The sequence below is a fragment of the Mytilus californianus genome, unplaced genomic scaffold (assembly GCF_021869535.1).
Source record: "Mytilus californianus isolate M0D057914Y unplaced genomic scaffold, xbMytCali1.0.p SCAF_20, whole genome shotgun sequence".
In the NCBI taxonomy this organism is placed as follows: Eukaryota; Metazoa; Mollusca; class Bivalvia; order Mytilida; family Mytilidae; genus Mytilus; species Mytilus californianus.
Genome location: NW_026262669.1, coordinates 6,192,369 through 6,220,339, shown reverse-complemented (window position 1 = coordinate 6,220,339; position 27,971 = coordinate 6,192,369). Strand labels below are relative to the sequence as shown.

Below are 27,971 nucleotides of genomic sequence, written 5' to 3'. Positions count from 1 at the left end.
TCTCATTGGCACTCATACCTCATCTTCTTATATCTATATAGTCCCTGTTTATTATTTTGAATACTTCAAGGTTAGACACATACGGATAAAAACATAAAAACATAAATTTGTTGGTAAGACATATTTGTTTAAGGGCCGTATTTGTTATAAAGGCACTTACCCATGCATTAATTTTAATCATTCTATATATGTTATAAACCTATAATAAGTTGTATGTTTTTATTTTTGCATATTTACATGTCTTATGTGCAATCCCCATGGATTTTGCTGTAGTAAGGGTTTCATTGTTTTTCACTTATTATTGCTCATTTAATTTAGACAGCTTGTTCTTTGCTTTTATTATTATACGGAGATTCTTTTCAACCTGAATGTATTTAACGTTGCAAATAAATATACGACACATATTGATATAATCTTATTATATCTAAATATAGATTGTTATGTCACGGGTTATATATCTTACCTGTGTGATAAGTGTATTTGCTTTCCGATAAAATGGCTCAGGCGGCGTCTAAAACATGCGAGATTTGCATAAGTGCTTCAGGATCGCAATACTGCTTAGAATGTGAACAATACTTTTGTGAAAATTGTAAAATATTTCACAAAAGACAGAAAGGCACAATCAATCACCAGTTTCAGTCGTCCTTAGACGTCATTCCGGAAGGTAAATCGAAATGTCCGGACCACAAGGAAGACTTATGTTTTCTATGTAATACCTGTAATGTAGCAGTTTGTAGCAGTTGCGTGACCGGAAGTCACACAGGCCATGCCTTTTCTAAGCTTATGGACAGCATAACAAAGTTGAAGGTGAAGATTAAAAAAGACCTCCACAGAAAGGTACACGAAACAACCCAAAACTTGAAAAAGATAGAAGAAGGTCTAAAGGCATTTGATGTAAACGTAGAAGTAGTAGTAAAAGCTATAACAGAAGAAGGTACAAATATAAAGGCAATGGTTGATAAATGCATCGCAGAGATGATCGCATCGGTCAAGGATCAATCCAAGACGGAAAAGGACAAATTGACAAAGATCATGGCAGATAGCAAAATGGATTTGAAGGCGGGAAGTGACATAAGCAATAAAATATATGAACTCGAAAAGACACGAAACGATGGACAATTGTTACAGTCTTTACAGAAACTTACAAATGACATTGCAAAGCTGACGATAGAGCCTATATCCGAGTTTCCGAACATACAGTATACTGCTAAGCCTGTAACAGATAACGACATCAAACAACTGTTTGGCATCTTCAAAATAAGGTAAATCCACTGAAATACCTGAGAGTATTGTTTTGTAGACTGCATTCTGTAGTCCGAATACATGCTTTAATATAACTATATTATTTGAAAGTGACATGTATTTTTGTATAATCAAAATTCTGTTTTTGAATATCAATGTATTTCTGTATTAAATCTCATGACAGATGCAGGGGAGACAATTCATTCAATAAAAAGATGTGGTCATTAACAATGTATTGTTTATAATGGAATAACAATGGACTCTAGTGAATAGACATGTGGTCTATGACAATGTACATTTTAAATTGTATTCACAATGCACTCGACACTACGTAAACTTATGAATTTATTCAGGAATACTTGTTTTCAAACTGGCACAGAATGTCTGTTTTCCTCATTTTTAAAATGTTTTGCTTTGATATTATGCATTTAAGGAATCATATGTAAATACTTCATTTTTATTTTGACAGTGGAGTACGTACACAACATATCGGAAACAGAGAGAAAGAATTACCTAAACCAAAGAGGTAGGGCAATATGTTTGTATATTGTGTTAATTTTACGCATACAATAATGTAAACTGTTCGTTAAAAGTTTAAGTGAATCACACATTATCTTCGTGTATACCTTAATTTTTTTTTACGAAATGAAGCCCCTCTCTCCATGGTTCTGGGTAAATTTGTTTCTTATATTGTGTAAACCAGTGCACCGTTTTAATGTTGACACATTTACTAGTTACATGTATGTACTTATCTTCATTACATTGTTCCTAAGTAGCAGTTGTTTAAAGCCGTATTTGCTTAATTATCTTGATACATATTTCACCAACTCACATTGTTTTTTAAATATTTTGTTTTACTTTGATTTACATCTTCTACAAATTCATTTATAATGCGTTGCATACGTTAGCAAGCACTAATTCGAGTAGGATTGCGTTTAAGTAATTAATACTGATAATGATGTGCAAACGTATAGCGTAATTTATTTTCCATAGCTTTAAAATTAGGTTGTATTTAATTTTCGTAAATATACTACTCGTTAAAATGTTTCTGCTTGTCTAGTTAAAGATTTGGAACCTATTGATACTTTAAATTTACGATATAACCATGATATTGAATGTAAAAGGCATTCATCATAATTATCCGCACTAGTAAGGCAAATTGTGCATAGTATAAGCTAAGGACACCATACTGTTTTCAAACGACATTATCAGGTCATGTTGCGCAGTCTTCTTTTAGTTGTGTATATGTAGTTTTATGTTAACTGTTGTTTGTCCTTTCGTCAATTTTCATTATTTGCCATAGTGTTACCCATATGTCTTCGATGTATGAGTTTGATTGTCCTCTTAGATATTTTCCATCTCTTTTTAAAATATCCTCGATTCACAAGATTATTTTAAATCGAATGTTTGCTGAAGGGTTCAACGATTCCAGCAGTAACGTTCACAATCGACTGTTGATACAGCGGTCAAAGACTTCAGCAGTCACATTCACAATCGACTGTTGATAAAGCGGTCAACGACTTCAGCAGCCGCATTGAAAATCGACTGTTGATGAAGGGGGGAATGACGTAAGCAGTGACATTCACAATCAACGGTTAAAAAAGGTTCAACGATTTTACATTCAGATTCACAATCAACTGTTGATTAATGGGTCAACGACTTTAGTAGTCACATTCACAATCGACTGTTGATAACGGGGTCAACGACTTCAGCAGTCACATTCTCAATCGACTTTTAATGAAGGGGTCAACGACTTTAGTAGTCACATTCACAATCGACTGTTGATAAAGGGTTCAACGACTTTAGCATTCACATTCACAATCGACTGTTGAAAAAGGGGTCAAAGACTTCAGCAGTCACATTCACAATCGACTGTTGATAAAGCGGTCAACGACTTCAGCAGCCGCATTCAAAATCGACTGTTGATGAAGGGATGAATGACGTTAGCAGTCACATTCACAATCAACGGTTAAAAAGGGTTCAACGATTTTACATTCACATTCACAATCAACTGTTGATTAATGGGTCAACGACTTTAGTAGTCACATTCACAATCGACTGTTGATAACGGGGCAACGACTTCAGCAGTCACATTCTCAATCGACTTTTAATGAAGGGGTCAACGACTTTAGTAGTCACATTCACAATCGACTGTTGATAAAGGGTTCAACGACTTTAGCATTCACATTCATAATCGACTGTTGATAAAGGGGTCAACGACGTCAGTAGTCACATTCACAATCGACTGTTGATAACGGGGTCAACGACTTTAGCAGTAACATTCACGAATAGCGAAGGAAGTTAGTAAAATTGTTTTGTCTGTATATTATCATTGAATGAACATAACAGAACACTACCATTGATTTTGATAATATTTGGAATAATCGTATATAACACAATTCTATATTAATATTCTTGTAATGGTTATAAAATACATCAAATAACACCATTACTAACTTAATCCCAATTTCATTTTGTATTTTTAGAAATTTACCTATGACGTCGTTTTTTTTTTTTTGTGGCGTTGATGCGTTCGTGTTACGAACAGTTCATTATTCTATTGTGCTGTATTTGTGTTCTGTCGTCAATTAATTTTAGGTGTTCGTTGTTATTCTGTGGTTTACATGTTGGGATGGGCTATTGTATTGTTTGTTTATGTATTTCTCTGTCCTGAATGTTCTTGCATTTATTTGTACTTTATTCCTGTCACGTAATGTTGTCATTTTAGCGGTATTTTTAACATTGCTATATAAGCGGGAGGTTTGGCTAGCCATAAACCCAGGTTCAACCCACCATTTTTTCTTAAAATGCCCTGTACCAAGTCAAGAATATGGCAATTGTTATCACAGGGTCCGTTTTTAAGTGTTGGCGTTTGTTTTTGTAACAGTTCAGTGTTTCTGTTGTTCCGTTTTATTTCCTTTCATGGTTTCCCTCAGTTTTGGTTTGTGACCCGGATTTGTTTCAGTTAAATCGATTTATGACTATTGAACAGCGGTATACTACTATTGCCTTTATATATAGCTTCTTCAATTAAACCGTTCTGCATATTGTTAAAGCTAAAGACTTCATCAGTTCATGCGGCTTTTTGCTGTAAGAAGGACGGGGAATAGGAGGGAAAAGTATATGCAAGGCAGAAATAGTTCTATAAGGATTTTGAATATAGATAAGTATGTCATTAATTCATTGCTACCTTGTGTTTATATCGTTAACTTAAAAAGAGTTTAATTTTATTTTAATCAATTGTGATGTTCATTACAGTGATTACGAACAGGATACGAAACCAAAAGAGGAAGGAAAATACCTGTACAGATGTGAATGGTGTGGGTAAGTTCCTTAATATTGTTTTTATGGACATGACGTAAATATGTATATTTATATTATATATGCAACATACACTACAAACCAGAAAAAATCTGAAATGGCCATTATCTTTACTCGACTGTACTGATTTTTACCCGACCAAACTGACTTGGTGTGAAATTTACTTGATATTACTCGAGCGTAGTCTGAACCATACTTAACAGTCTCTACCAGTAATGAACCATTTTATATGTGTCTGAACTATTCTCGATCAAGTCTGAGCCATTCTCAATCAAGTCTGAACCATAATCGACTAGTCTGAACCATACTCTACCAAGTTTTAACCAACCTATTTCTGTATCTATCTATTGTATTTCATCAATTAAGGAACTTTTTTAAAAACAGCTATTCCCCTTGGCTAGAAATTTGAACAACAATTTGAAATCCAAAATGTATTTAATATAGCATTGAAACTAAAATTTCACAATAAACATAATATAATCATCAACACCATATTCATCAACACTTATACATATATATATGTGTGGTCTAGAACGCTGGACACAGCGCAGGCGGTGTTGTCACAATATCCCAATAGCATGAGTTCGGATCCCGGCGAGGGAAGAACAAAAATTTGCTTCCGCAAATTTGCATATTTAACATTGTTGTGCTGATATTTAGAGTAATTATGAATATGATATGTGTTTTCAGTCGTGCATCACCTTCACTGGTGATCTTATAGATGGATCTGTCGTAGAGTTGTCACTTGTTTAGACGTACTGATCAAATAATTATTTCTGTGACTACATCTTACGATCCTCTACGACAGATACTTTAGCTAATCTGCAATCAATTCCATCTCCGTGCTTTATATATCATGTACTGTGTTACAACTCTAGATTCTACTGACGAGGAAAGGTAACACTAGGCCACCGAAAGCTGAATATTTAGTTCAGTCTAGGTGGCCCTGTGATCTAGAGCGCTGGACACAGTGCAGGTGGTGTTGTCACGATATCCCAATAGCATGAGTTCGAATCCCGGCAAGGGAAGAACAAAAATTTGCTTCCGCAAATTTGCAGATTCAACATTATTGTGCTGGTATTTAGAGTAATTATTTATATATATATATACAATGAATATAACCTTTGAAATAAAAATAAAACAAGATGACCAAAGAAAATTATTTCTGGTAGGATTAAAAAAATATCATGTAATAAATTAAGTTTTCGGTTAAATAAATTTGTATATACATAATGTCATGTTCACATTGCACATTGTTCATCAAAAATACTAGAACTTTCAACCATTATTCAAATACATATCTTAAATGGTATTCAAACTTTTTAGAATGTTTGAGATATATTTTATGATTACTGGAAACTTTTCAACACTAATTTAAGCCTGGTATAAGTTTATGGTGTCAGTCGAGTTTAGTTAATAACGCAGTGGACTTTTTTTGTTATTGTATATAACGTAACTTTATAAATTTTAAAAATGACACCTACGTTTTTGTAAAGAATTTAATATTATAGAAGTTCCATAGCAATCCCTGATAGTCTTTTAAAAAAGGAATGGTGTTCCAAAGTTGCAGTAACAATTAGGTTGATTAATTAAGTTTTGTCAAAATTAAAGACATGGCATAAAAGAAGAATTTTAATAAGGTTAAATTACCTCAGTACATGTGTATTTTACAGGTAAAAAGAAAACCCTATTTTCTTAAACTCGTGTATTGTTATCTAGTGAATTCAAAAGGCCTTGCGATTTAAGTTTTACAGGAGGTTGTTCAATTTTCAATGGATGTTATTCAAACTGTATTACTCTCTGACAACGTGTGATATATTTAATGAGTGTGCCCCAAGCAGGAGGCATTACTTTACAGTGTATCCCTTATCAGAAGAACAATTTTAATCATTTTATATATATATCCCAATATTCGCGTGTGCCATCAGTGATATGAATGGATGTATATTAGTTACTTGGATACCAAACTTTCCAAAATAACTAAGGTCATAAAAATAAAATACTCATATCTTGGTAAAACATTGCAGTTTTGTTTTGTTGATAATTCCAGAACAACATTGAACAACTTAACCACAATCCTCAATAATGAACGGCAAATCGTACATACATCAATCATATTTTAACAATGAACTGTATGTTCTACTATACGACATATGCCCATTTTCGATGGTTATGTTTCAGATATTTAGAACACTAAACAGCCTCATAATTGATAACAAAATGTTTAATAGAAGCATTATGCATAGCTCTCAATGCAGCGAATACTTATCAATTTAGACATTTTACGTTTGTATTAAATTTAAGATACTCATAATTGCTGAGTCAATCAACACCATTAATTGTCGTAATACACGTCTGAAAATGTAATGCCGTTAATGTTATCATAATAATGTTATCCTTGTCCATAACGGTTTTGAATGGTCAACTCACAATATAATTCAACAATAGGTGGTATAATGAAGTAAATCAACCACATTTTTTTTATTCGAAACCATTTGTTTTGCTTTGGAAATGCTATCTGAGTAAACGACAACACATCTATCAGTATATTTGTTTGGGAATCTGTCACTTATACATGTGAAACTGACACCATTGATCTGTTTCGTCTTTCAGAAAGGAAAAGAGATCTAATATGTAAGTATTATCTACGTGTATTGTAAGTAACAAATAGTCAAAACAGTCATTTACTACAGACATGGTTTTGAAAATATATTTAAACACTAGGCTCGTTCTGATAATAGACACGCCGTAACTATAGGCAAAATATTTAACAATGACCATTAAATACAGACATCTTTGATACACAACCTCTATGATAAAGGTATATATTACCATGATTCAGATTTGTTTATGTGCTCCGGTCATTCAAATCAATGTTGAGGTGTTTGACTAGGTTTTGTTAGATTCCATTTCCTCTATTATCTTATTTCAACCAGACATGTAATAACTAAATAATGACTTTCATGATAGAGGGTTACTGATAACACAGAAGACATTGATCCAAATACTAATGTTAGTGGCATCCCTTAAACATGTTTAATGGTGTTACGGACGCGATCATAGTTTGGTTGACATATTTGAAATATTTGTTTTCCATATAACTCTGAATATGTTCCACTTGTCATAACAACAATCTTTCCTATTTTACCACAAAAGACTTACAATGGATGTTTTCATGACCAACACGACGGATGCTAGGTCTTAGTTTTCTTTTTATAGTTTTGTTATTGTTGTTTGTCCTTTTATCGTTTATGTTTTTGAAATGGTGTTGTTTGATTTTGTTGGATTTTCCAGTGCCCCTTGTATCTTGTCTAAAATGTCTTTTAAAAAAATGAAGAATTGACATCTAGTATACTGGTAATGAAAAAGAAAACTAGGATCCCATCAGAATAAATCGATATCAACAGCATGGTGTACGCATTCCAATTTGACTGTCAGACCTATGTTGTTTTTCATTATGTCGTCAACCTGTCTACAATACATTAAGAAATACTTTATATGAAATTTTAAACAAAACGCATTGTTGCCTTGTTTGGAACATTATCAATATTCAAAATTGTCATGTGTCGTCTTAACATTTGCAATAATACATACATATATATCAAATGTTCCCTCTTAACCTGTATCAATAATGAATTCTACAAAAGAGGAACAATCCAGGGAAACAATTACACTAATGAAGTCCAAGTTTAACGTAAATAAAGGCAATAGTAGTATACCTCTGTTCAATAGTCATAAATCGATTAAGCGAACACAAATCCGGGTCACAAATCAAAACTGAGGGAAACACATCAACTATAAGAGGAAACAAAACGTAACAACAGAAAAATTGAACTCCTATAAAAACAAACGCCAACATACATAAAAACGGACTATGTGATAACAATTGCCATATTCCTGACTTGGAACAGAACATTTTAAGAAAAAAATGGTGGCTTGAACATGGTTACATGGCTAGCCAAACCTCCCGCTTATATAGCAATGTTAAAAAATTCGCTAAAATGACAAGGTTACGTGACAGGAATAAAGTACAAATAAATGCAAGAACATTTAGGACAGAGAAATACATAAATAAATGATATAATTGTCCATTTCAACATTTAAACCACAGAAAAACAACGAACACCTAAAATTAATTTACGACAGAACACAAATACAGCACAATCGAAAAATGAACTATGTCACACGAATGTATCAACGCCACAAAAAGTGCCGTCACAGTAAAATTTTTAAAAATACAATATGAAATTGGGATTAAGTTTGTAATAGTGTTATTTGATGTATTTTCTAACCATTACAAGAATATTAATATAGAATTGTGTTAGTTATGGTGTAATTATTTGTATTTTAAAACCATGTTTTTTCTTTTATATCAAACTGTGTCTTTCTAAATCAAACTGTGAAAAAAACAAATGAATCCTGTGCATATAGTTGCTTTTAACCTAACAATCATATAAATGAACTAGGTAACGTTGTTTTATTTTATTTTATTCGGGATGGATCATAAGTTTAAAGTTAAGTTGTCCGCTTTTGTTTCTAAATATTTTTAGCGCATTTGTTTGCAAAAAAAATTAATTGCCAAAAAGCGTTTTAACTAACTTTTTGTTTTTAATATCTCGGCTGGTATTATTTAATAACAAAACAATCCTTGCTTTTTATGCGAATAAAAAAACTCACATATCTAATGAAGCAATCAAGTATGTGAAAAAAGTAAAAATGTGAGATGTGTTGCACTCATACAGACCTGGTTTTACACGTTGAATATTCATTGTATAACTGGCTATGGGAAATAGGTTTTCTCATTGTTAAAGGCCGTTCAGCGACCTATAATTTTTATTTACGTCATTTAAATTTTTTTTTTTTATTGGCAATCATATTACCTCTATTTGTTTGTATATCAAAGGATGCTCGAGCACAAAACTTTGGAAAATAAAATAACTACTGTCATTTGCTTAAATCTCACATGTCTTTGTATAACACAGGAGAACATTGCAGGATTTGCACCTCATGCTATGTATGTCTGATCCAACTATAAGCACCTTAGGCATAACTTTATTTTCAAAATCATCTCAAAGAAAATGATATAAAACACACCTTTAAAAGTTCTTTGATTCCATAATCGGAAATATCGACGATGTTTTGTAATGCAATAACTCACATTTCCGCGAGTGCTTACACCTCATATACCGAAAGTAGCAGATCTGCTTTATATCTTGATTTTTTTTCAAAATTGACAAATGTAGAATCTATGACAACCGATTTCAATTTTCAATTTCTCAGCACTGACATACTGATTCGACACTACAGAGGTTCACAGTTACAATCACGGATTGGTTGATCTATTCAATTGTTCTCAACTCACTAACGACATATTTCAGTTATCTTAGAGCTTTGTGTATGAGACCAGTCGTCTGATCTATAAATTTACCGATTGTGTCGTATTCCTGATAGTGACGTTTTGACTAAGTATGGACTGGCATTGTGAGTGATGCATGAATATCAGGTATCATTTGTCCCATTGACGCACGCCGACTAGCTCCTGTTGGAGATCATGCATATCAGGTATCATTTGTCCCATTGACCCACGCCGACTAGCTCCTGTTGGAGATCATGCATATCAGGTATCATTTGTTCCATTGACCCACGCCGACTAGCTCCTGTTGGAGATCATGCATATCAGGTATCATTTGTCCCATTGACGCACGCCGACTAGCTCCTGTTGGAGATCATGCATATCAGGTATCATTTGTTCCATTGACGTACGCCGACTAGCTCCTGTCCTTTTCCAAAAATTGTGCAGAATTTATCTTTGTTCCAAATAAAGAAATACTAAGCATGAGTAAAGTTGTATCCTGTCCAGTACTACAGACAGAATTTCACATAACATTTCATTGCATATAAGATAATAACCATCACTGTAAGTTAACCAACCAAATGTCCACCCTTTTCTTTCCTGTTTACAAGCTTAAGAAACCATGTTACCTAAAGTTTCCAAAATAGTTTATAGAAACAACAAATAAAAAAAGGATGGTGCTTTGAAACACCCAAGATATATGTTGATGACTCAGTTTTTGTTTACTGCAATGAAATGTAGGAATAATTTCCTACAACTGTCAAAGTCAAGGGAATATTTTATTTCGACCCTTTTTCGTATGCAAGGGATGTGACGTACTATGATTTGGTGGTATTGCACCTTTACTCCCCCCAAAGTTGGATTATAAATAATGAAAATAAACGATATGTTATTGTCTTCTTTAACAAAAATCTGAATATATTTATTTCTCTTTATTAGCTATCACGTCTACGAAAACGCAGTTTCAACTTTAAAGCCATAAACACTTCGAAACAATATATTGATCATATTTGTTTTAAATTGATGAAGTGTTGGTTTTTTATATTTATTTAAACTAGTATTTTAATTTTTATTTTTCTGTCCATTGTAAGTGTTTTGTACCAAACAGATAAGTATACAGTACATTTTGTATGTGCTTTTTTTATTAAAATTAGATAAAGACGCAATTACATAGAAGTAAAAATACAACCTATTCGTACATGAGAAGCAAAGAGAAGCATAGAGATATTGTCATTATTAATATAATACATACGCCATAAGTAACAACCCTTTTCGATATAGTTAATGTAAAATGTCAGGCAGAACGAATGCCTCATATCATATTTCGATTGATACGGTATTTTGTTAAAAAAAAATACTTTTAAAGGAGAAGGTAATATTAAGATCGTATTGTTATTAGAACATTTTTTTTCATACTTTTAAGATTATTTCAAAACGTTTCTATCAAATGCCTAATCAAATACAGGTGAACTTTCAGATAAATGTGTCCACGTAAATAATGAATTGGTTTTTTGTAACTAATTTTTAAAATATATCCTAAATTATAACTTGAATATGTTCTGATCAACCTTTTCTTATGCTTAACACATACAGCTTATGCACTTTTGTCAGATTGAATTAATTGATATTATTGTTTTCAATTTTTATTTCCATAAGATAAAAAATCTGTATTTGAAATAACCACACTTATTCGGAAAGCGTTTTGTGTTCGTGCTGGTCAACAAAGCAACCAACAACATTGTATTAGTACGACGTAAACACTACACCAACGTTTTTGAAGAATGAAACTACTGGTTTGGTCTAGATTCAAGGCCCTAGTGTCCATACAGAGTCAACCTGTAGACAATCATACCGTTACCGCATCTCAGCTTTGGTCCTCTTTTGAAAATTTGAATGCCTTACTGTGAGTTCGCCCTCACATATATAAATAACCATTCAAATGATGATAAATAGAAGAGAACATCCTTACTATAGTTATAGTTAATATAGTTATGTCGTATATAATGCTCATCAATAGACAAACGATCCATGTAAACGTATGGTTAATATAGTTATGTCGTATATAATGCTCATAAATAGACAAACGATCCATGTAAACGTATGGTTTTCCTGAATAAAAAACAATCGTAAAGGTTATCATTTACCTTTGGAATAAATAATATTAATTTTGTTTCAAACATTTAATACGTAACTAAACATCCTCTTCATTTGATCACTAGTGGATTGTTGTTTCTTTGGTAATCATACCACATCTTGTTATTTATATAGGTATTGTAATCCATAACACGTATGGTCATATGCAGGTGTCCTGGTGTTTTTACAATCATTTTTCTTATGCGACTGCGGTGGATATTTCGTTCCTTAAAGTATCACCAGTCCAATAGACAGTACTTTTGTTGTGAATTGAAATATTATTGATACGGTCATTTTATAAATTAACTGTTTACAAGGTGTATTCAAAGCTCTAAAAGACTTTTTACTTCAAGGCATAGATGACCTTGGCCGTATAGGTCTCAATTTTTTTGCAATGATTGCTTAAAAATGCTCTTCAATTTTGTATTTAAATGGAAATCCCACGAGGAGTATGATATAAACAAAGATTGCGTCTGTCGTACCAAATTATAATCCTTGTATTTCCACTGAATATTTTCATAAGGTATAGGTTTTTGCTCAAAACCATATGGTGAGCTGTAATGTTTCACATTTTTGTGTTTTTGTCTGTGGAATTATCCCGGAAATAAACGTTCATTTGTCATATTTGAGATACATTTATTTACCTGCTTACAGATTTGTATCACAAACTGAACAGATATACATTCAAATGTGTGAATGGACATGTAATTATACTTCAAACTTAACTGGGTTGTTACAAACGAGGAAAATTTATTCGGTCTCTGTTTGAAAATGTAACTAATCAGAATAATGATTCTGTTTTTTATCTAAATAATGTATACTATATTTGAAACCTTAGGTGTTACTGTTTGACGTAAACATTGCTAGTCGGTGAATAATCGGTGACGCGAACTTGAATTACCAATGACTGATCATCGATCGATACAATGAAGATTATTTGACTCATCTCGCAGTTATCGTGACAACCGTCATGGATCGATCAGTCAATTATTTCTATGCACGGGTCGGCGAATACCCAATTCATTTAACTTCTTATGTGAAACGAACTCCACAGTATTTACATGCGATAAACACGGACCTGTTAGAGAACACTATTACCTGAAAATGTGTATCAAACTTGTCGCAATAACATAAAACAAAAATATATAAATGACTTTAAATGCGATATTTCTGATTGCTTCATTATCGGTTCTTTTAATTTCCTGCTAAATAAAAAGTAAAATCACAAAAATACTGAACTCCGAGGAAATTCAATCGGAAAGTCCCTAATCACATGGCAAAATCAAATGTAAATTACATTATAGCAGAATAATAGCATGCTCAGAATGTTTCTATACCACTTAAAAGAGATAAAATGATATCATTTGAAATTAGTACCCTATTAAGCAGTAATGCATTTAAATGTCACTATGTTAATTAGTTTTCACAAAATGTTAATGATATAACAGTAAAGATAATTATACCCTTGTTTTTTGTTGATTAGGAGTCCATTTTTGTCTTTATTCTATTATAAATATGTCATTGGTATCAGTACTTTTGTACAACAGGTTGGGTTCTTTGTTCTAAAATATAATAAATGTAAGTTAGTAACATTTTGTTTAAATTGTTTAAAAATTGCCATATTTCTTCTTTTATATGAAAATAAATGAACTTTTATGTTCAGCTAGTCATTTCAAATGCCTCTAGATGATTTGCTTTTTTATTGTATAAATTTTGATTAGGCTAAGGATATAGATGCTTACACTTATGTTGGTGTTAAATAACAGTGCAACAATTTCTGTATTCTAATGAAAACATGAGCTGCCATTTTTGTACGTCAGGTTTTTCGTAAAATATGATGAATATCAGAAAAAAGATACACATATTTTGTTCGCATTGTTTAAGCATGTCAATGTTTCTTCTTTTATAGAACAATTATGCACGGTTGTTTGCAATTAGATATGCATAATGCTTCTGGATAATTAATTATTTTTATAAGATTTGAATACAATAAGGATACAGTTGCCTAAACTTTTGTTTTTTGTGGAATAAGAATGCAATTTTTGTTTTGTTTAACTGGAATTCATGAACAACCAATTGATTTTTGTACTTTTTGTACATCATAATGGGTTGTTGTTCATAAAATATAATGAATATATGCAATACGTTGCAAATATTTTGAACACATTGTTTAACAATGTCAATATTTCTTCTTTTTTATAAAAAAAAAATGCACTGTTGTTTGCAAGAAGGTATTCTTATGCCTCTAGATTGATTGTTTTGTTTGGTTTTTTTTTAATAAACTTAGATTGCAGATGATTAAACTTACGTGTGTATTGAATAAGAGTTAAATTATTTCTTTATTTTGATGACTATCATGAACCACCATTGGTTTTTAGTACTTTTTGAACATCAAGATAGGTTGTGTTTCGTAAATTATGATGATTATAACGGATAGCAAAATGTTGTTTGTTTTGTTTAAAAATACCCATATTTCTCCTTTTTCATGAAAATAAATGCACTTTTATTCGCAAATCAACATTTCAACCGCCTTTTGATGAGTAACTTTTAAGATGTATGGATACATGAAGAATAAAGATGCATTAACTTGTTTTTTTTATAAATAGCAAAATTAAGAAGATATTTTACCACTTTAAGAACCAAAATCATGAACCACTATTGTTTTTGATAAATTATGATGAATAAAACAGATAAGTTAGTAACATTTTGTTTGCATTGCTTAATAACATTGAGAATGGAAATGGGGAATGTGTCAAAGAGACAACAACCCGACCACAGAACAGACAACAGCAGAAGGCCACCAACAGGTCTTCAATGCAGCGAGAAATTCCCGCACCCGGAGGCGTCCTTCAGCTGGCCCCTAAACAAATATATATACTAGTTCAGTGATAATGAACGCCATACTAAACTCCAAATTGTACACAAGAAACTAAAATTAAAAATAATACAAGACTAACAAAGGCTAGAGGCTCCTGACTTGGGACAGGCGCAAAAATGCGGCGGGGTTAAACATGTTTATGAGATCTCAACCCTCCCCCTATACCTCTAGCCAATGTAGAAAAGTAAACGCATAACAAAACGCACATTAAAATTCAGTTCAAGAGAAGTCCCAGTCTGATGTCAGAAGATGTAACCAAAGAAAATTAACAAAATGACAATAATACATAAATAACAACAGACTACTAGCAGTTAACTGACATGCCAGCTCCAGACTTCAATTAAACTGATTGACAGATTATGTCTTCATCATATGAATATCAGCCACAATCCTTCCCGTTAGGCTTAAGAATACCAATATTTCTTCTTTCTTGTCAAAATCAATGCACTTTTATAGACAAATGGTCATTGTATACGCTTTTGATGAGTTATTTTGATAAAATGTGGATATTCGAAGAATAAAGATTCTTTAATTTATGTGTGTCGAATAAGATTGCAATTATTTCTATATTTCCATTGCATTTTAGTACTGTTTGTACATCAACATGGGTTGTTTTTCTGTAAATAAGAGAAAAGATGCTCATATTTTTTCTTTTGATAAAAATCAAGGCACCTGCATTTGTAATCAGTCGTTGCAAAGGCCTCAGGATGAGCTATGTTATAAAATATGAATAATCTAATAGGTTTTGGTACTTTCGAACATCAGGATGGATTGTTTTTTGTATGATTTTATGAATATCAAAGAAAAGATACTAACAATTTGTTCTCATTGTTTAAAAATCTCAAAATGTCTTCTTATTATAAAAAATAGTGTAATGTAGTTTTAAATTCTTCTGGATAAGTAATTATTTTTATGACATTTAAATACTATAAGCAAGATAAGGATACAGAAGCTTACACTTTTGTTTGTATTGAATAAGAATGCAATTATTGTTTTATTCAAAATTAAAAGGAATTCATGAACAATCAGTTGATTTGTGTTTTTTGAACATCAATATGGGTTGTTTTTCATAAAATATAATAATTATGTAATGCGTTGCTAAAATTTTGTCTACATTATTTAAAAATGTCAATATTTCTTCTTTTTATAAAAACATTATGCACTGTTGTTTGCAATCAGTTATTCACAATGCCTCTGGCTGGATTATTTCTTTATTTCAATGAAACTAATGAACCTCTATTGTATTTCGTAAATTATGATGAATATAACAAATAAGTTAGTAAAATTTTAAAATGGTGGTTTTCATTAGATATGATCAATAAAAAAGAATAATAAAAATACCAAACTTCATGGCATATTCAAAACGGAAAAATCCATAATGACTGCCAAAATCAATCGCTTACAATCAACGGAACAAGTGTAAACCTATAGTTGTATTCCTGACTTGGTACAGGCATTTTTCGAAGAAAATTGTGGGTTAAACCATGATTCAGAGCTAGCTAAACCTTCCACTTGTATGACAGTTGTTTATCTTATTAGAAAAAAGATACTAAAAATGTTGTTCGAATTGTTAAAAAATGCAATTAGTTTTTATCAAAAATAGTGCCCTGTTGTTTGCAATCATTTTTTTAAAATGCCTCTGGATACGTTATCAATTTTATACTTTGAATAACATAAGGAATAAGATGCTTATACATTTGTTTGTGTTGAGAAAGAATGCAATTATTTTTTTTATCTTAATGTAAATCATGACCCACCATTGTATTTTAGTACAAATGTGAGTAGCATATGGAATATAGATACCTTATCATTTTTGTGTTAAATTCAAATACAATTATTTCTTCATTTTATTATATTGTTATGGAAATCATCAACCATATAATTCTTTTTGTACATCAGGATTAGTTGTTCTTCATAAAAAATCATGCAACGAAATTTGCAATATTTGTTTATTTGATTTTTTAGAGCATTTCAGCAAATTAAGTTGATTTTAGCAATCGCAATAAACAACGTTTTTAGCACTCGTCGGGTTTGATGAAAAAATGCCTTTATATTAACTACAATCGCATTGTTTTTTTATAAAATTGAAATTTTACTTCTATCAGCATATTTCAACTCACATTTAACAAACGTAAAACTGTAGATATGAAAACTTTGCTGAGTGATTAGTTTTAACTTGTTGGGCTTTTTATTTTTTTCGTTTTAAATTGTAAAATTTCATTATGTGACCTAGTACAGTTCAAAACGTCAGAAAGGTAAATCGGTCCGATCAAAGATTTTCGCTGTTAGTCTGATTGATTTATAACGTGAGTTTAGCGTGAACTTGACTGATCGATGACTGCTGACTGATCGTTGATACAGTAACTCCTAAGGTTGTAAGTCTAAGGTTGTAAGTCCTTTAGTTTTGTGTACTTTGGTAAATTTTCATTTCATTTTTTTTTATATCTAATATGTTTGCAATTGTAAACGTATCAGCATTAGAAAGTGAGCAAACATTCTACTTATAAATAACTTACAATACCAAATTTGAGGGTCTTTGATAAGCTGTAAGTCCTCACTGTTCTTCAACTTCATACTTTATTTAGTCTTTCAACTTTATTTTATTCGAGCGTCCATTTTTTAAAAAGAAACACACAGCTGGGGGTTCACATTCGCATTGTATCTTAAATACATGTGTTTTGCATGAGATTCTTCACTTTTTATAATGAATGTCACATTTCAAGCATTTTGCATTTTTATTATGTTTGTTTATCAACTTGAAGATAATCTAATGTTGTTCACTACATTCGTTCTTTATGAAAAGAAGGTTTCCTAATACCGTACCAAACGAGATGATAAAGCGATGGAATAAGATGAGTCAAAATAACCTAAAATATTGGTCAATTAGGTATCATTATTACACTTTTAAAAAAATCTAAGTAATTTAAATTTAAACGGAAACAATTGAACAATACAAATGCATATGGGGTTTTTAAAAGATGTTTGACATCAACCTGTTTCTCTCTTCTATAACACGCATGGTTAAAGTGATAAATTCGATCATAAAAACATTCAATGTACTTTTATTCTTTTTAACAAACCGAAATTCAATGAATAATGTAGTTAAATTTGTATAGACCAAATGCTTCCAAATTGATTCATTCTTTAAATAGAATTAAACATGCACTGCCAGTAGTTATATATTATACCACAAAACAATATAAAAAAGATACCAGGATAAAAATTATGTATGCCAAACGCGTATTTCGTCTACAAAAGAGACGGAAGATACCAGAAAGAAAGTCAAACTCAAAGGTAGAAAATAAACTGACCCATGGCTAAAACCTAAACTGAAAAAGAGACACCAAACAGTATACAAAACACACAAAACCGGATGTGATTGTATGTATTGTTTGTTGATGATTTACCTTCATGGAAAGCGTTCAAACCAAAAATGGTTAAAGCCAAGGATTTGTGATAACCAAAACAGTTGAAGTATGTGACCATAGAAAACCTGTAGTTCAGTAGTTGTCGTTGGTTCATGTTAGTTATATCTGTTTTTCGTAAATTATTTTGTCATAAATTAGCAGTTAGTTTTTTCAATTGAATTGTTTCATATTGTTCATGTCGGGCTCTTTTATAGCCGACCATACGGTATGGGTTTGTCTCATTGTTGAAGGCTCTACGGTTGCCTATAATTGCTTACATTCACTTCATTTGAACTTTCGTGGATATCTGTCTCATTGGCAATCATACCACATCTCCTTATTTTTATATAAACAAAACTGGTTAAATCAACCTAAGGTTAACTTTAATTGTATGTGTTGAAACCTAAGTTTTTTAATCATTTCTAAATCTATTAAGCGAAACTTTAAAATCATACAAATATCACATTTCAATATTTGGCATGATTAATGACAATACTTATTCAATAATCTGAAAGAACAAGCTGTCATCTTAACATGTTCACTTTACTACTTATTCAATTAATTTCATTGTCGTTTCTATAATTCATTGCTTAATGGTATGCTGTTTTTAATGAATATTTATTTGAATTTTTCAGCCGGTAAGTGTCAAGTAGCAAACAGATAAGTATAGCGTACAATTATCTATGCAATTCATAATATAACGATATTTATACAATGGTGTTAGTAGAGTAGTAAAGTAAAACAATAAACATACCATGAACATGATGTGTGATAGACACGCGTTCCGTCTACAAAAGAGGCGGAAATACCAAACAGACATTCAAACTAATTAGTCGAACATAAACTGACAACGCCATGGCAGAAGCCTCAACAGACAAAACGACAAACAACAGTATACAAAAAACAAATAAACGGGATTGATTTCATGTGCTGTTTTCTAAATTTACCTTAACGGGGAACGCTCAAAGCAGAAATGTTTAAATCAAGGAACGTATAATAATCAACATAGTTCAAATATATGACCATAGAGAACATACACGAACATAATTATATCAACTTAACGTCAACATTACTTGAGGGTATTAAAACCTAAGTTTCTTTATAATTTCTGAATTTATAAAGCGACACTTTGAAATCATACAAATATCACATTTCAATATTTGGCATGACTAATGACTTTACTATTGAATAATCTGACAGACCACGCAATCATCTCGAAATGTTCTACTATCATGTTACTACAAATTTAATTAATTCCATGTTCGTTGTAATAATTCATTGCGAAATGGTATGCTGTATTCTAAGAATATGTATTTGATTTTTTCAGCGGGTAAGTGTCAAGTAGCAAACAGATAAGTATAGCGTACAATTATATATGCAATTTATAATATAACAATATTTATATAATGGTGAACGTAGTGTAGTAAAGTAAAACAATACACATACCATTAAAGAGAGAAATAGTCAAAAAAAGTATTTAAAAATGGGTTGGTAATACACTATTATCTGCTTTTCTTTAAAACAACCCTTTTGGAAAGATTATAAGAAATTGTATTTTTAAATTATTGTTGTCAAGTATTGAAATATAAGAATACATTATGAAATAATATGACTTGATTATGACAGGCGATTAATAGTTTATAAAGCTTGAATCATGTGACTATTTATGCAGCCACTGGATATGCTAATTACGTAAAAAAATCCAAATTTGTCCTAGTGTCAAATCTAGGTATGTCCTTATGTTTGTATTAGGGAGACAGAAGTTAACCGATGTCCAAATAGTGACTTTATGTTTAGTCTTGTTTATTCTGTTTGATTATACCTATCATTTTATTGCTTTTCAAAAAAATAGAATGTTGTGCTAAATACCATGTATATACTCCTGATTATACAGTAGCTACTCATCAATAGACGATCAGCAAAAGAACATCACATTATCAATATGCTAGTATTTTCATAATATACATTTCAATTTTTTGTTCTAATATGATTGCTATATAATTTACTACTGGACACCATAGATACAAAACACCTATAGACAAAATTGATGCTATTGTGATTTTTATAAACTCTAAAAGAGAAGATAATGACTTTAAAACTATTTTTGAGATATAGGTATTCGTGTTCACCACTTGGTTTGTCATTTTTTATATCTATACTTCGTTTGAATAGCTACCACATTCAAGAAAACACAGTTTTTAGTTAAAAAAAACAAACACTTCAAAACAATACGCTGAACATATTCAGTAAAATTTATAAACTGGTGTTTTGAGATGAGTATTTGCTGTATCGTGATTGTCTTAAATTATTCCTCATACTTTAAACTTGTATTTTTTTTTTTATTTTTCAGGACAATGTAAGTATTATATACCATAAAAGATAAGTATATAGCGATTATTTTACAAAAAATGAAGAATGAAAGAACAATAGATAGTGAATGTTGTGTATGGTGTTTTTTATTGAAATTGAACAATAAAAAAACAGTTCTAATCAATAAAGACGCAATTATATAGAAATAACAAAACCCATTCGTATATTAGAAAAATGCTATTTTTTTATTAGTCTGAGTTTAATCGAAATGCTAAGTAGTCTAAATTCAAACGTGAACAAATAGACAACACAATTCGCATTGTTGTTTATAAATATCTTTAACAACACCCTGTTTGTTCTCTAGTATTATAATCTTTCAAGTATTAAATACTTTCGTGAATATGTTCAATGTAATATTTGTTATTTTTACAAATCTTAATGTTATAAATATGTTTAACCCAACGAATAATATATTGAAACAAAAAGATTGATAATTTTATTTAGACAAAATGCTTCAAAATTGATTTAAACGTTGTGTAGGTAAATCATTACGACTTAATAACCTGACAATACACTGCCAGCAGTAACAGAGTATTCCATAAAACAGTATAGAAACTTATTAAAGAGATCAGGTTTATAATGTTGTACATGTATGTGTAAACGGACAATGTTTGAAAGTTTTATAACCTTTGATATCCACAGTTAACTAATTATCACTCACATATGGAAGTTTTATATTTTTTATTTGATAAAAGAACAAACATGTTTTTCAGTTGCATTTGTTATTTGTTATGACAGTAAGACAAAACAGGCAATAGAAGACTGAAGTACAACCAGTGCTTCAGAAAACATTATATGTTTGTTATTATAAAATATTACAAACACAAAATGTAATTTTTGACATGATTACTGACTATAACATTCAACAAAAAGCTGTCAGTTCTTATATCACTTTACTACTTATACTACGGTGGCTTCTATAACTCTTTGCTAGATGGTATGCTGTATTGTATGATCATTTACTTGATTTTTTTTTTTTGCAGTCGGTAAGTGAATAGTTTCAAACAGATAAGTATAGTTTACAATTATATCGCAATGTATAACATGACGATAGTCTTTGAAACTTGTATAATGTACTTAATTATGCAGGTTGCAATAAGGGGAATTATCAAATTGCGTAACGATATTCCAAGTTATCCAAACATCGCATATGTTTAGTATGTCCGTATTTCTGAAAAAAGGTGACAATATGTCTAAATTGTAACAATATTTTTTGATCTTGTGACTTCTTTCTCATTATTCCTTTCATGTAATATATCTATATGTCCAGGCAATGTATCAATTCCCGATATGTACATGATATGCTGTAAACCAGAGTTCCTGGTTATTTGATTAATCGTCGCCATTCAAAGTTGTTTCCGATTAATAATAAATGTTTGACGTCTGTTTTTAAAACATAGTTCTAGAATTACAAAAAAACAACATGTGTTGGCCTTTGTATTATTTAATATATATATATATCAAACCATTACTATTTCAAATATATGCATTATTTAACTTTAGTCGGTAACTTTCAAGTACCAAATCGAAAACTAAAACTAAATACTTTGAGCATTTGTTGTCTTCTTATAAAAGTGGAAAAAGGTAATAGTGGGAATGTCTGAAAATTGTTATCAAGATGCATAAATAACACTCAATCTGTTACTTTGCTTATAAAAAAAATCGAATAAACTTGAATATTTTCATTTGATAAATTATGTGTTCAGTCATTAATCTATTAGCCTATAGGATAAACATTACAAAATGTGGTAGAATTGACAATAAGACAGCTACCCAACATAGAGTAAATTATGTTGATGGTAGTTACAATAAGTCACAATACGGGCTTTTCCAATAGTGAGAAATGCAAATACCGTATATTAAGTAAGCTAAGAAAATCCCAAAATGACAATATGTGAACTATAGAACTTACACTGTTAGGTCCGATAGGTAAATACATTTTGACAAAAGTCATGATATAATATGTTCTCTTTGTAGCTGTACCTGTGGAGAGTAAGTATTGAAGATAAAGCTTACGATTTATATTTTTTTTCGATAGCGCGGATGTACATTATATGCATTAGTCATCAAAAGAAGTACATATAATGATTATACACAATTATATAACTGATAGCTATACGCGTAGTATAACATGTTTCTTTTCAATTAATTTGTTTCATATTTAAAATTTACATGAACAGGTACAATACATCTAATTACTAACTGATCGATAATGATATGCACAAAATAGCATGTTTCTGCGGTAGTATCTTTTAAACTTGTTTTTGTAAAGAGATAACGTAATTTATGTTTGCAAGTTGCTTCTTATGAAGGACACTATTTGTTTAGTTAAGTGGTATGGTCGTCTCTGACATAAATCGGTTTCATTTGAAAAGATTGGTACTCTTATAGACCGGATACATATTCATCAGATACAGATAATTTCAACAAATAAAGTGACTATATATATTTATCAAAATACAGAACTAGCATGTACTGTTATTAGAGGATCTATAATATAACTTTTACAAAGAGGAGACGACGTTCTTGTTAAAATGCTGCAACATCGGAAGCCATGAATTGTATGACTGCTGTTCCATAAAACTGATCGTAAGCAACATCAGTCCACACTATTTATTGAGTCAAATCGTGACCAAATACAAGATCAAACAGATAAACCAATAACAGTCCTTTAGGAATTTGTTCAGTATATCAAACTAGTTAGATATTTCAAAGCTAGATATACGGAAGTTAATGTTGAGGTCAATTAAACTTCTAAGATGTAAGCAAACATTCACTCACACCTATGACGAACAAAGTTTTAACTTGCAATGCGTTTCAAGAATGATGTATATACTAAGGTAAAACACAACACATTCATTTCATTTATTTCTTCAGATTGATGAATCACATAGGGGAGTAAATATACAGCCAGTAACACACATTTGAGAGACACAGAAATGATATAAAACACTTTCTTCTGATAAAACAATAATGGAAAACAAATATAATGTTTCCTTGTTTTATGTATATGTTAGTTTTATGTTGAAATATGTACGATTCTGACAACATAAAAAGACAAACTTTGCAAATAGTTTACTAAAATGGATCACACGAATCATTCATACTTTGATTTTGTCGTATATCAGATAATAATTAAATTTTCTCTCGTGACTTAATATTATATTAATTTCGAAATAATTAGCTACACTTCATAAAAATCAAGTGTTACAAAACTACAATGAATTATTGTCATGTTAGTGTCTGTTGTTAGAAAAATAACCTAAACCATTCGAATTTATTCTACTTTTCTATGTATCCTACAATTAATTTTAGAGTAGAACCTTACGTATTAAAAAGCATTATAACGTGTCGTTTAAGTATTTAAGCAATTGAGGCGAAACAAATTAAAATTGAACATTTTTCTAGTACTTCAAGTTATTGTTCAAGTTAACCACAATATGTCTTTACCCTACATTGTATTTCTAAATGTGAAATCAATCATCAGACATATATATGATTAATCCGTTTTTTCTTCCATTAAACTAGTAACCACGTAGATTGTATTATATATCCATTTAGTATTTTAGTAATATGTATATTTTTTGTGAATGTTAATTTTCTTGTTTTATAGAATTTTATGATTATATTTCAATACGTATTCTTTCTTTTTAATGACACAAACCTTGCAACTGCTTTGACTAGAATTTTTTTTAACTGTTTTGCTAACATCGAAAACAAGTCCAGTAACCCGCTCGACTCCGTTCGTCATTCCGTCCTTTCGTAATTCCTTTCGTACGTCCAAAAGACCTGTGATAGAAATTTTTCGTCAAAGTTTTCGCTGCTTCGTTGAAAGAGAATTATCTTATATTTGGTGTGCAGCTTGATAATGTTGAATTGTAGCGTGTAAAACAATTGTTATATCCGCTGTGCAGCCACTTTCTGTTTGCTGATAGTTCGAAATATTACAACTCTGATTGTACAAGGACAATTTTCGTCAAAGTTTTCTTGGCTTGATTGAATGGAAGTGACAAGGTATGTTTTCGTGTACAAGTCCCTCAATCAATAAACCAGTTTCCAGTTTTTAGCATTTTCGTCAAAATTTTTGGTTTTAGTGAACATCATTCGTGCGTTTAGGGGCATCGTCACTTCCTTCCAATGTTGAGCGAGCGGTTAAAAAATATGATTCTATGTTGCTCTAATCATTCGGCAAATTAAATTCTTAGAATTGATAATCAGCGCAGCTGTCATTAGGGAATTGTGATTAAGTACCTACGGAACAAACATAATTTTTAGATTAGCCTGCATAATGATAATCACGAAGATGCTTGATGAACTTTAATAGTGCAGGGATACAGGCGGTCCCCTCTATCAGGAAAATGACGTCATAAAGGCGCGCATAATTGACAAACTTTTTTTGGTGAAGGACATAACTCGAAAGGTGTCTATTGTATGCTGTGACGCAGATCCAGACACGGTGTTTCTCTTGTTTTAAATACGATAGAGAAAATTGTTAAATAATCTTGCAAACACATGGATCGGTCGTACTTTTATATCTACTGATATCGGATAATGATTACATATCTTAGTTTACACTTTACGCTCGTGCCTGTTAACAATATACATAATTCATTAACACGGGTGTGCTTATTACTGAAAACCTGCTCCACACTGTTTAGAGAAAAAAACGACTGAAATCGCCAATTTATAAATTTTACGAATTGGTTGACCGATATGATATGTTTGTGTCTCAAATCATTAGCTACATGTTTTAAATCGTTTGATAAAGGTGCATGTTTCTGATTCTGTCCGATTGTTACATTCTGTAAGCATTCACTTCTTACGGATTTAAGGAATAAAATTACATAAGTTATTAATAGTTTGAATCTGAAATAAAAGTTTAAACACAAAAAACATAGCTGTGAATATGAACGTAAATGTCATGTAGTGTAAGGAATATGCACTGGAAATTACACAAAAATATCTTGGAGTATATTTAAACCTTCAGGTAGCTTCACTAAAGCAAATGAATATTTATGTAAAAAAGCAAGGAAAGCATCATTTTGAATTTACAAAACACTGCATTCAGACAAACTAAATGTATTACCAAATCTTAAATTATTTGACTCATGTGTAAAACCTATACTGCTTTACTGTAGTGAAATTTTATGTCTATATACTTTGTTGAAAAACAATGCTTCCATGGAGTCTAGATATTTGTTTATATCAACCTGTGAAAGTACAAATTAAATTTGCTAAATACATCTTAAGAGTTAACAAAACTGCATCAAATTTGGCAGTTTTGGGAGAATTGGGTATGATCCCATGTTCTGTTGGTGATTCTAAACTTTGTGTAGGTTACTGGCATCATTTAGTCAATTCAAATCCAGATAGTTTAATAAATAAGATTTATTCATCAAGTGTTAATAATAACTCAGACTGGTATAAAACAAAAATGAAATTGTTATTTGATAAAGATGGATTTAAACATGTCTGGGAAAATCAAAATGCATTTAATAAAAATCGTTTAACTTTTGCTATATATAAAAAACTGAAAAATGAATTCATAAAATTTTGGGACCATTCCATTTCAAAAAGTGTTATTGATAAAAGAGGAAACAAATTAAGAACCTACAAGGATTTGAAGAAGACATTTGATAAGGAGAACTTTTTAAAATTAGATATAGACAGAGCTGATATTCCAACTTTATAAGAAAAAGGATAAGTAATAGTATCCTTATGATTGAAAAAGGCAGACATAAAAAGATTGATTTAGAAAACAGATTATGCCCCTATGTAAATTTGAAGTTGAAGATAAATTACACTTTACCATAAAATGTACCAACTCAATGATTTTAGGAATAAATGTTTTCGGAATATTTTACCATCTTTCAATAATCTTTCAGACATTGAAAAATTCAATTTCATATTTCGAAGTAATGATTATGATGTCAGTAAATGTGGCATAAAAGGTATTAATGAGATGTACAAGTTCAGACGTTCACTGACTTAAGTTGTTTTATGTTATATATTACATAACATGTATTACTAGTATCTAAAACTGTACCTCCTCAGTCAAATAAATAGAAGGGAAAAAAATATATTGAAAAATTTCAAGATTTTATATATATCTCTTTATATATAGATTCTACCACTGCATCGAGAGTGATACGATTTTTATCTACTAAAGACAGTTACATTTTTAAAATTTAACTGTCGAGAGTGGATAAATACCGTATTACACGAGATTTGGTGGTGGAATCTGTTTCTCTAATGATTTTCAAACAATACGCAGGCAAATTTATTCCTTCTTTTCGAATGCTCTGCAAAAAGATGTGTTCTTTCTATGTGACGTCATCAGACATGGTCGCCTTTTTTCATGCCGTCACAATAGGAAATTCAGAGGAAAGCAAGAAAATTCGACTTCATAATCGGATTTTAACCAATGAAGAACTGAGATCAAACGAACCACACGTTGATTACATTTTTTTTTATACAATGGGTGCAGAAAGGGATAAATTGACGAAGAATTAGAGAAATATATATATTTTTTTGTTATGTTCTGTATTGAAATATAATTGATTGTAATGATTTATGTTTGTTCTTTGTTTGTGTGTTGATGACAATCTAATTTTGGATTTTATATCAATAAAATCCTTGACTTTGACTTTGACTTTGTAGTGTCGATTACAGTTCTTCTTATTGATAAACCAACTGGAACATATTTTGTTTGGCAAGGAGTAGTGCAAAAACTCATCAAAGAAATAGATAGTGTAAAAAGTTTAACAAATAGTTAAAATACATTATGAAGACTCCAGTATATAAGTTCCATTGGTTTTCAAACTTTGTCTGGCTTTGACACTTAGAGTGATCGTAAAAGGGTAGATATTACATACATGAGTCGGAAACACATGATTTGCTACCGTACAAATATAAATTGATCGTGTTGCTCGGGATGTTAAACTTTGATGATACTTTGCATTTCGTGGCTAATGGAAAAGAACACGAGATTGAGGGTAAAACATAGGAGCTAACGCGTAGATATCTGTGACACCGCTATTTCATAAGGAATAACTATATCAAGATGGCGTCAGTTAACCTTTAAAGAGATGAGTCCATCTTTAACAATAGGCACACTTTGCTCAGAAGCTTCATTACAAGCAGCAACAATCTATAAGTTGAGTAATGATAGGGAAAACACAAAATCTAGAAAATCATATAGACAATGAATTCAGTTAGAGCTGCCATATTTTATTGAGATTGTCGAATAATGAACATTTCAGGGAAT

The 27,971-nt window shown here is 30.9% G+C and overlaps 1 protein-coding gene and 1 long non-coding RNA gene across 2 annotated transcripts in view; one reads left to right on the top strand and one right to left on the bottom strand.

The window, feature by feature from the left end:
• Positions 1 to 458: 458 nt before the first annotated feature.
• Positions 459 to 7,201, top strand: LOC127731817 (E3 ubiquitin-protein ligase TRIM71-like). The gene is made up of 4 exons (XM_052240657.1): positions 459 to 1,262; positions 1,712 to 1,768; positions 4,501 to 4,566; positions 7,177 to 7,201. Exons 1-4 carry the CDS (start codon positions 496 to 498, stop codon positions 7,199 to 7,201), a joined length of 915 nt encoding a protein of 304 aa, XP_052096617.1. The 5' UTR covers positions 459 to 495.
• An 11,735-nt stretch (positions 7,202 to 18,936) lies between these two features.
• The window catches only part of LOC127731638 (uncharacterized), a 46,788-nt gene continuing 37,753 nt past the window's right edge, over positions 18,937 to 27,971 (bottom strand). Inside the window, exon 2 of the long non-coding RNA XR_007995654.1 lies at positions 18,937 to 20,156. This is a non-coding gene — a long non-coding RNA (uncharacterized LOC127731638). The remainder of the gene's footprint in view (positions 20,157 to 27,971) is intronic.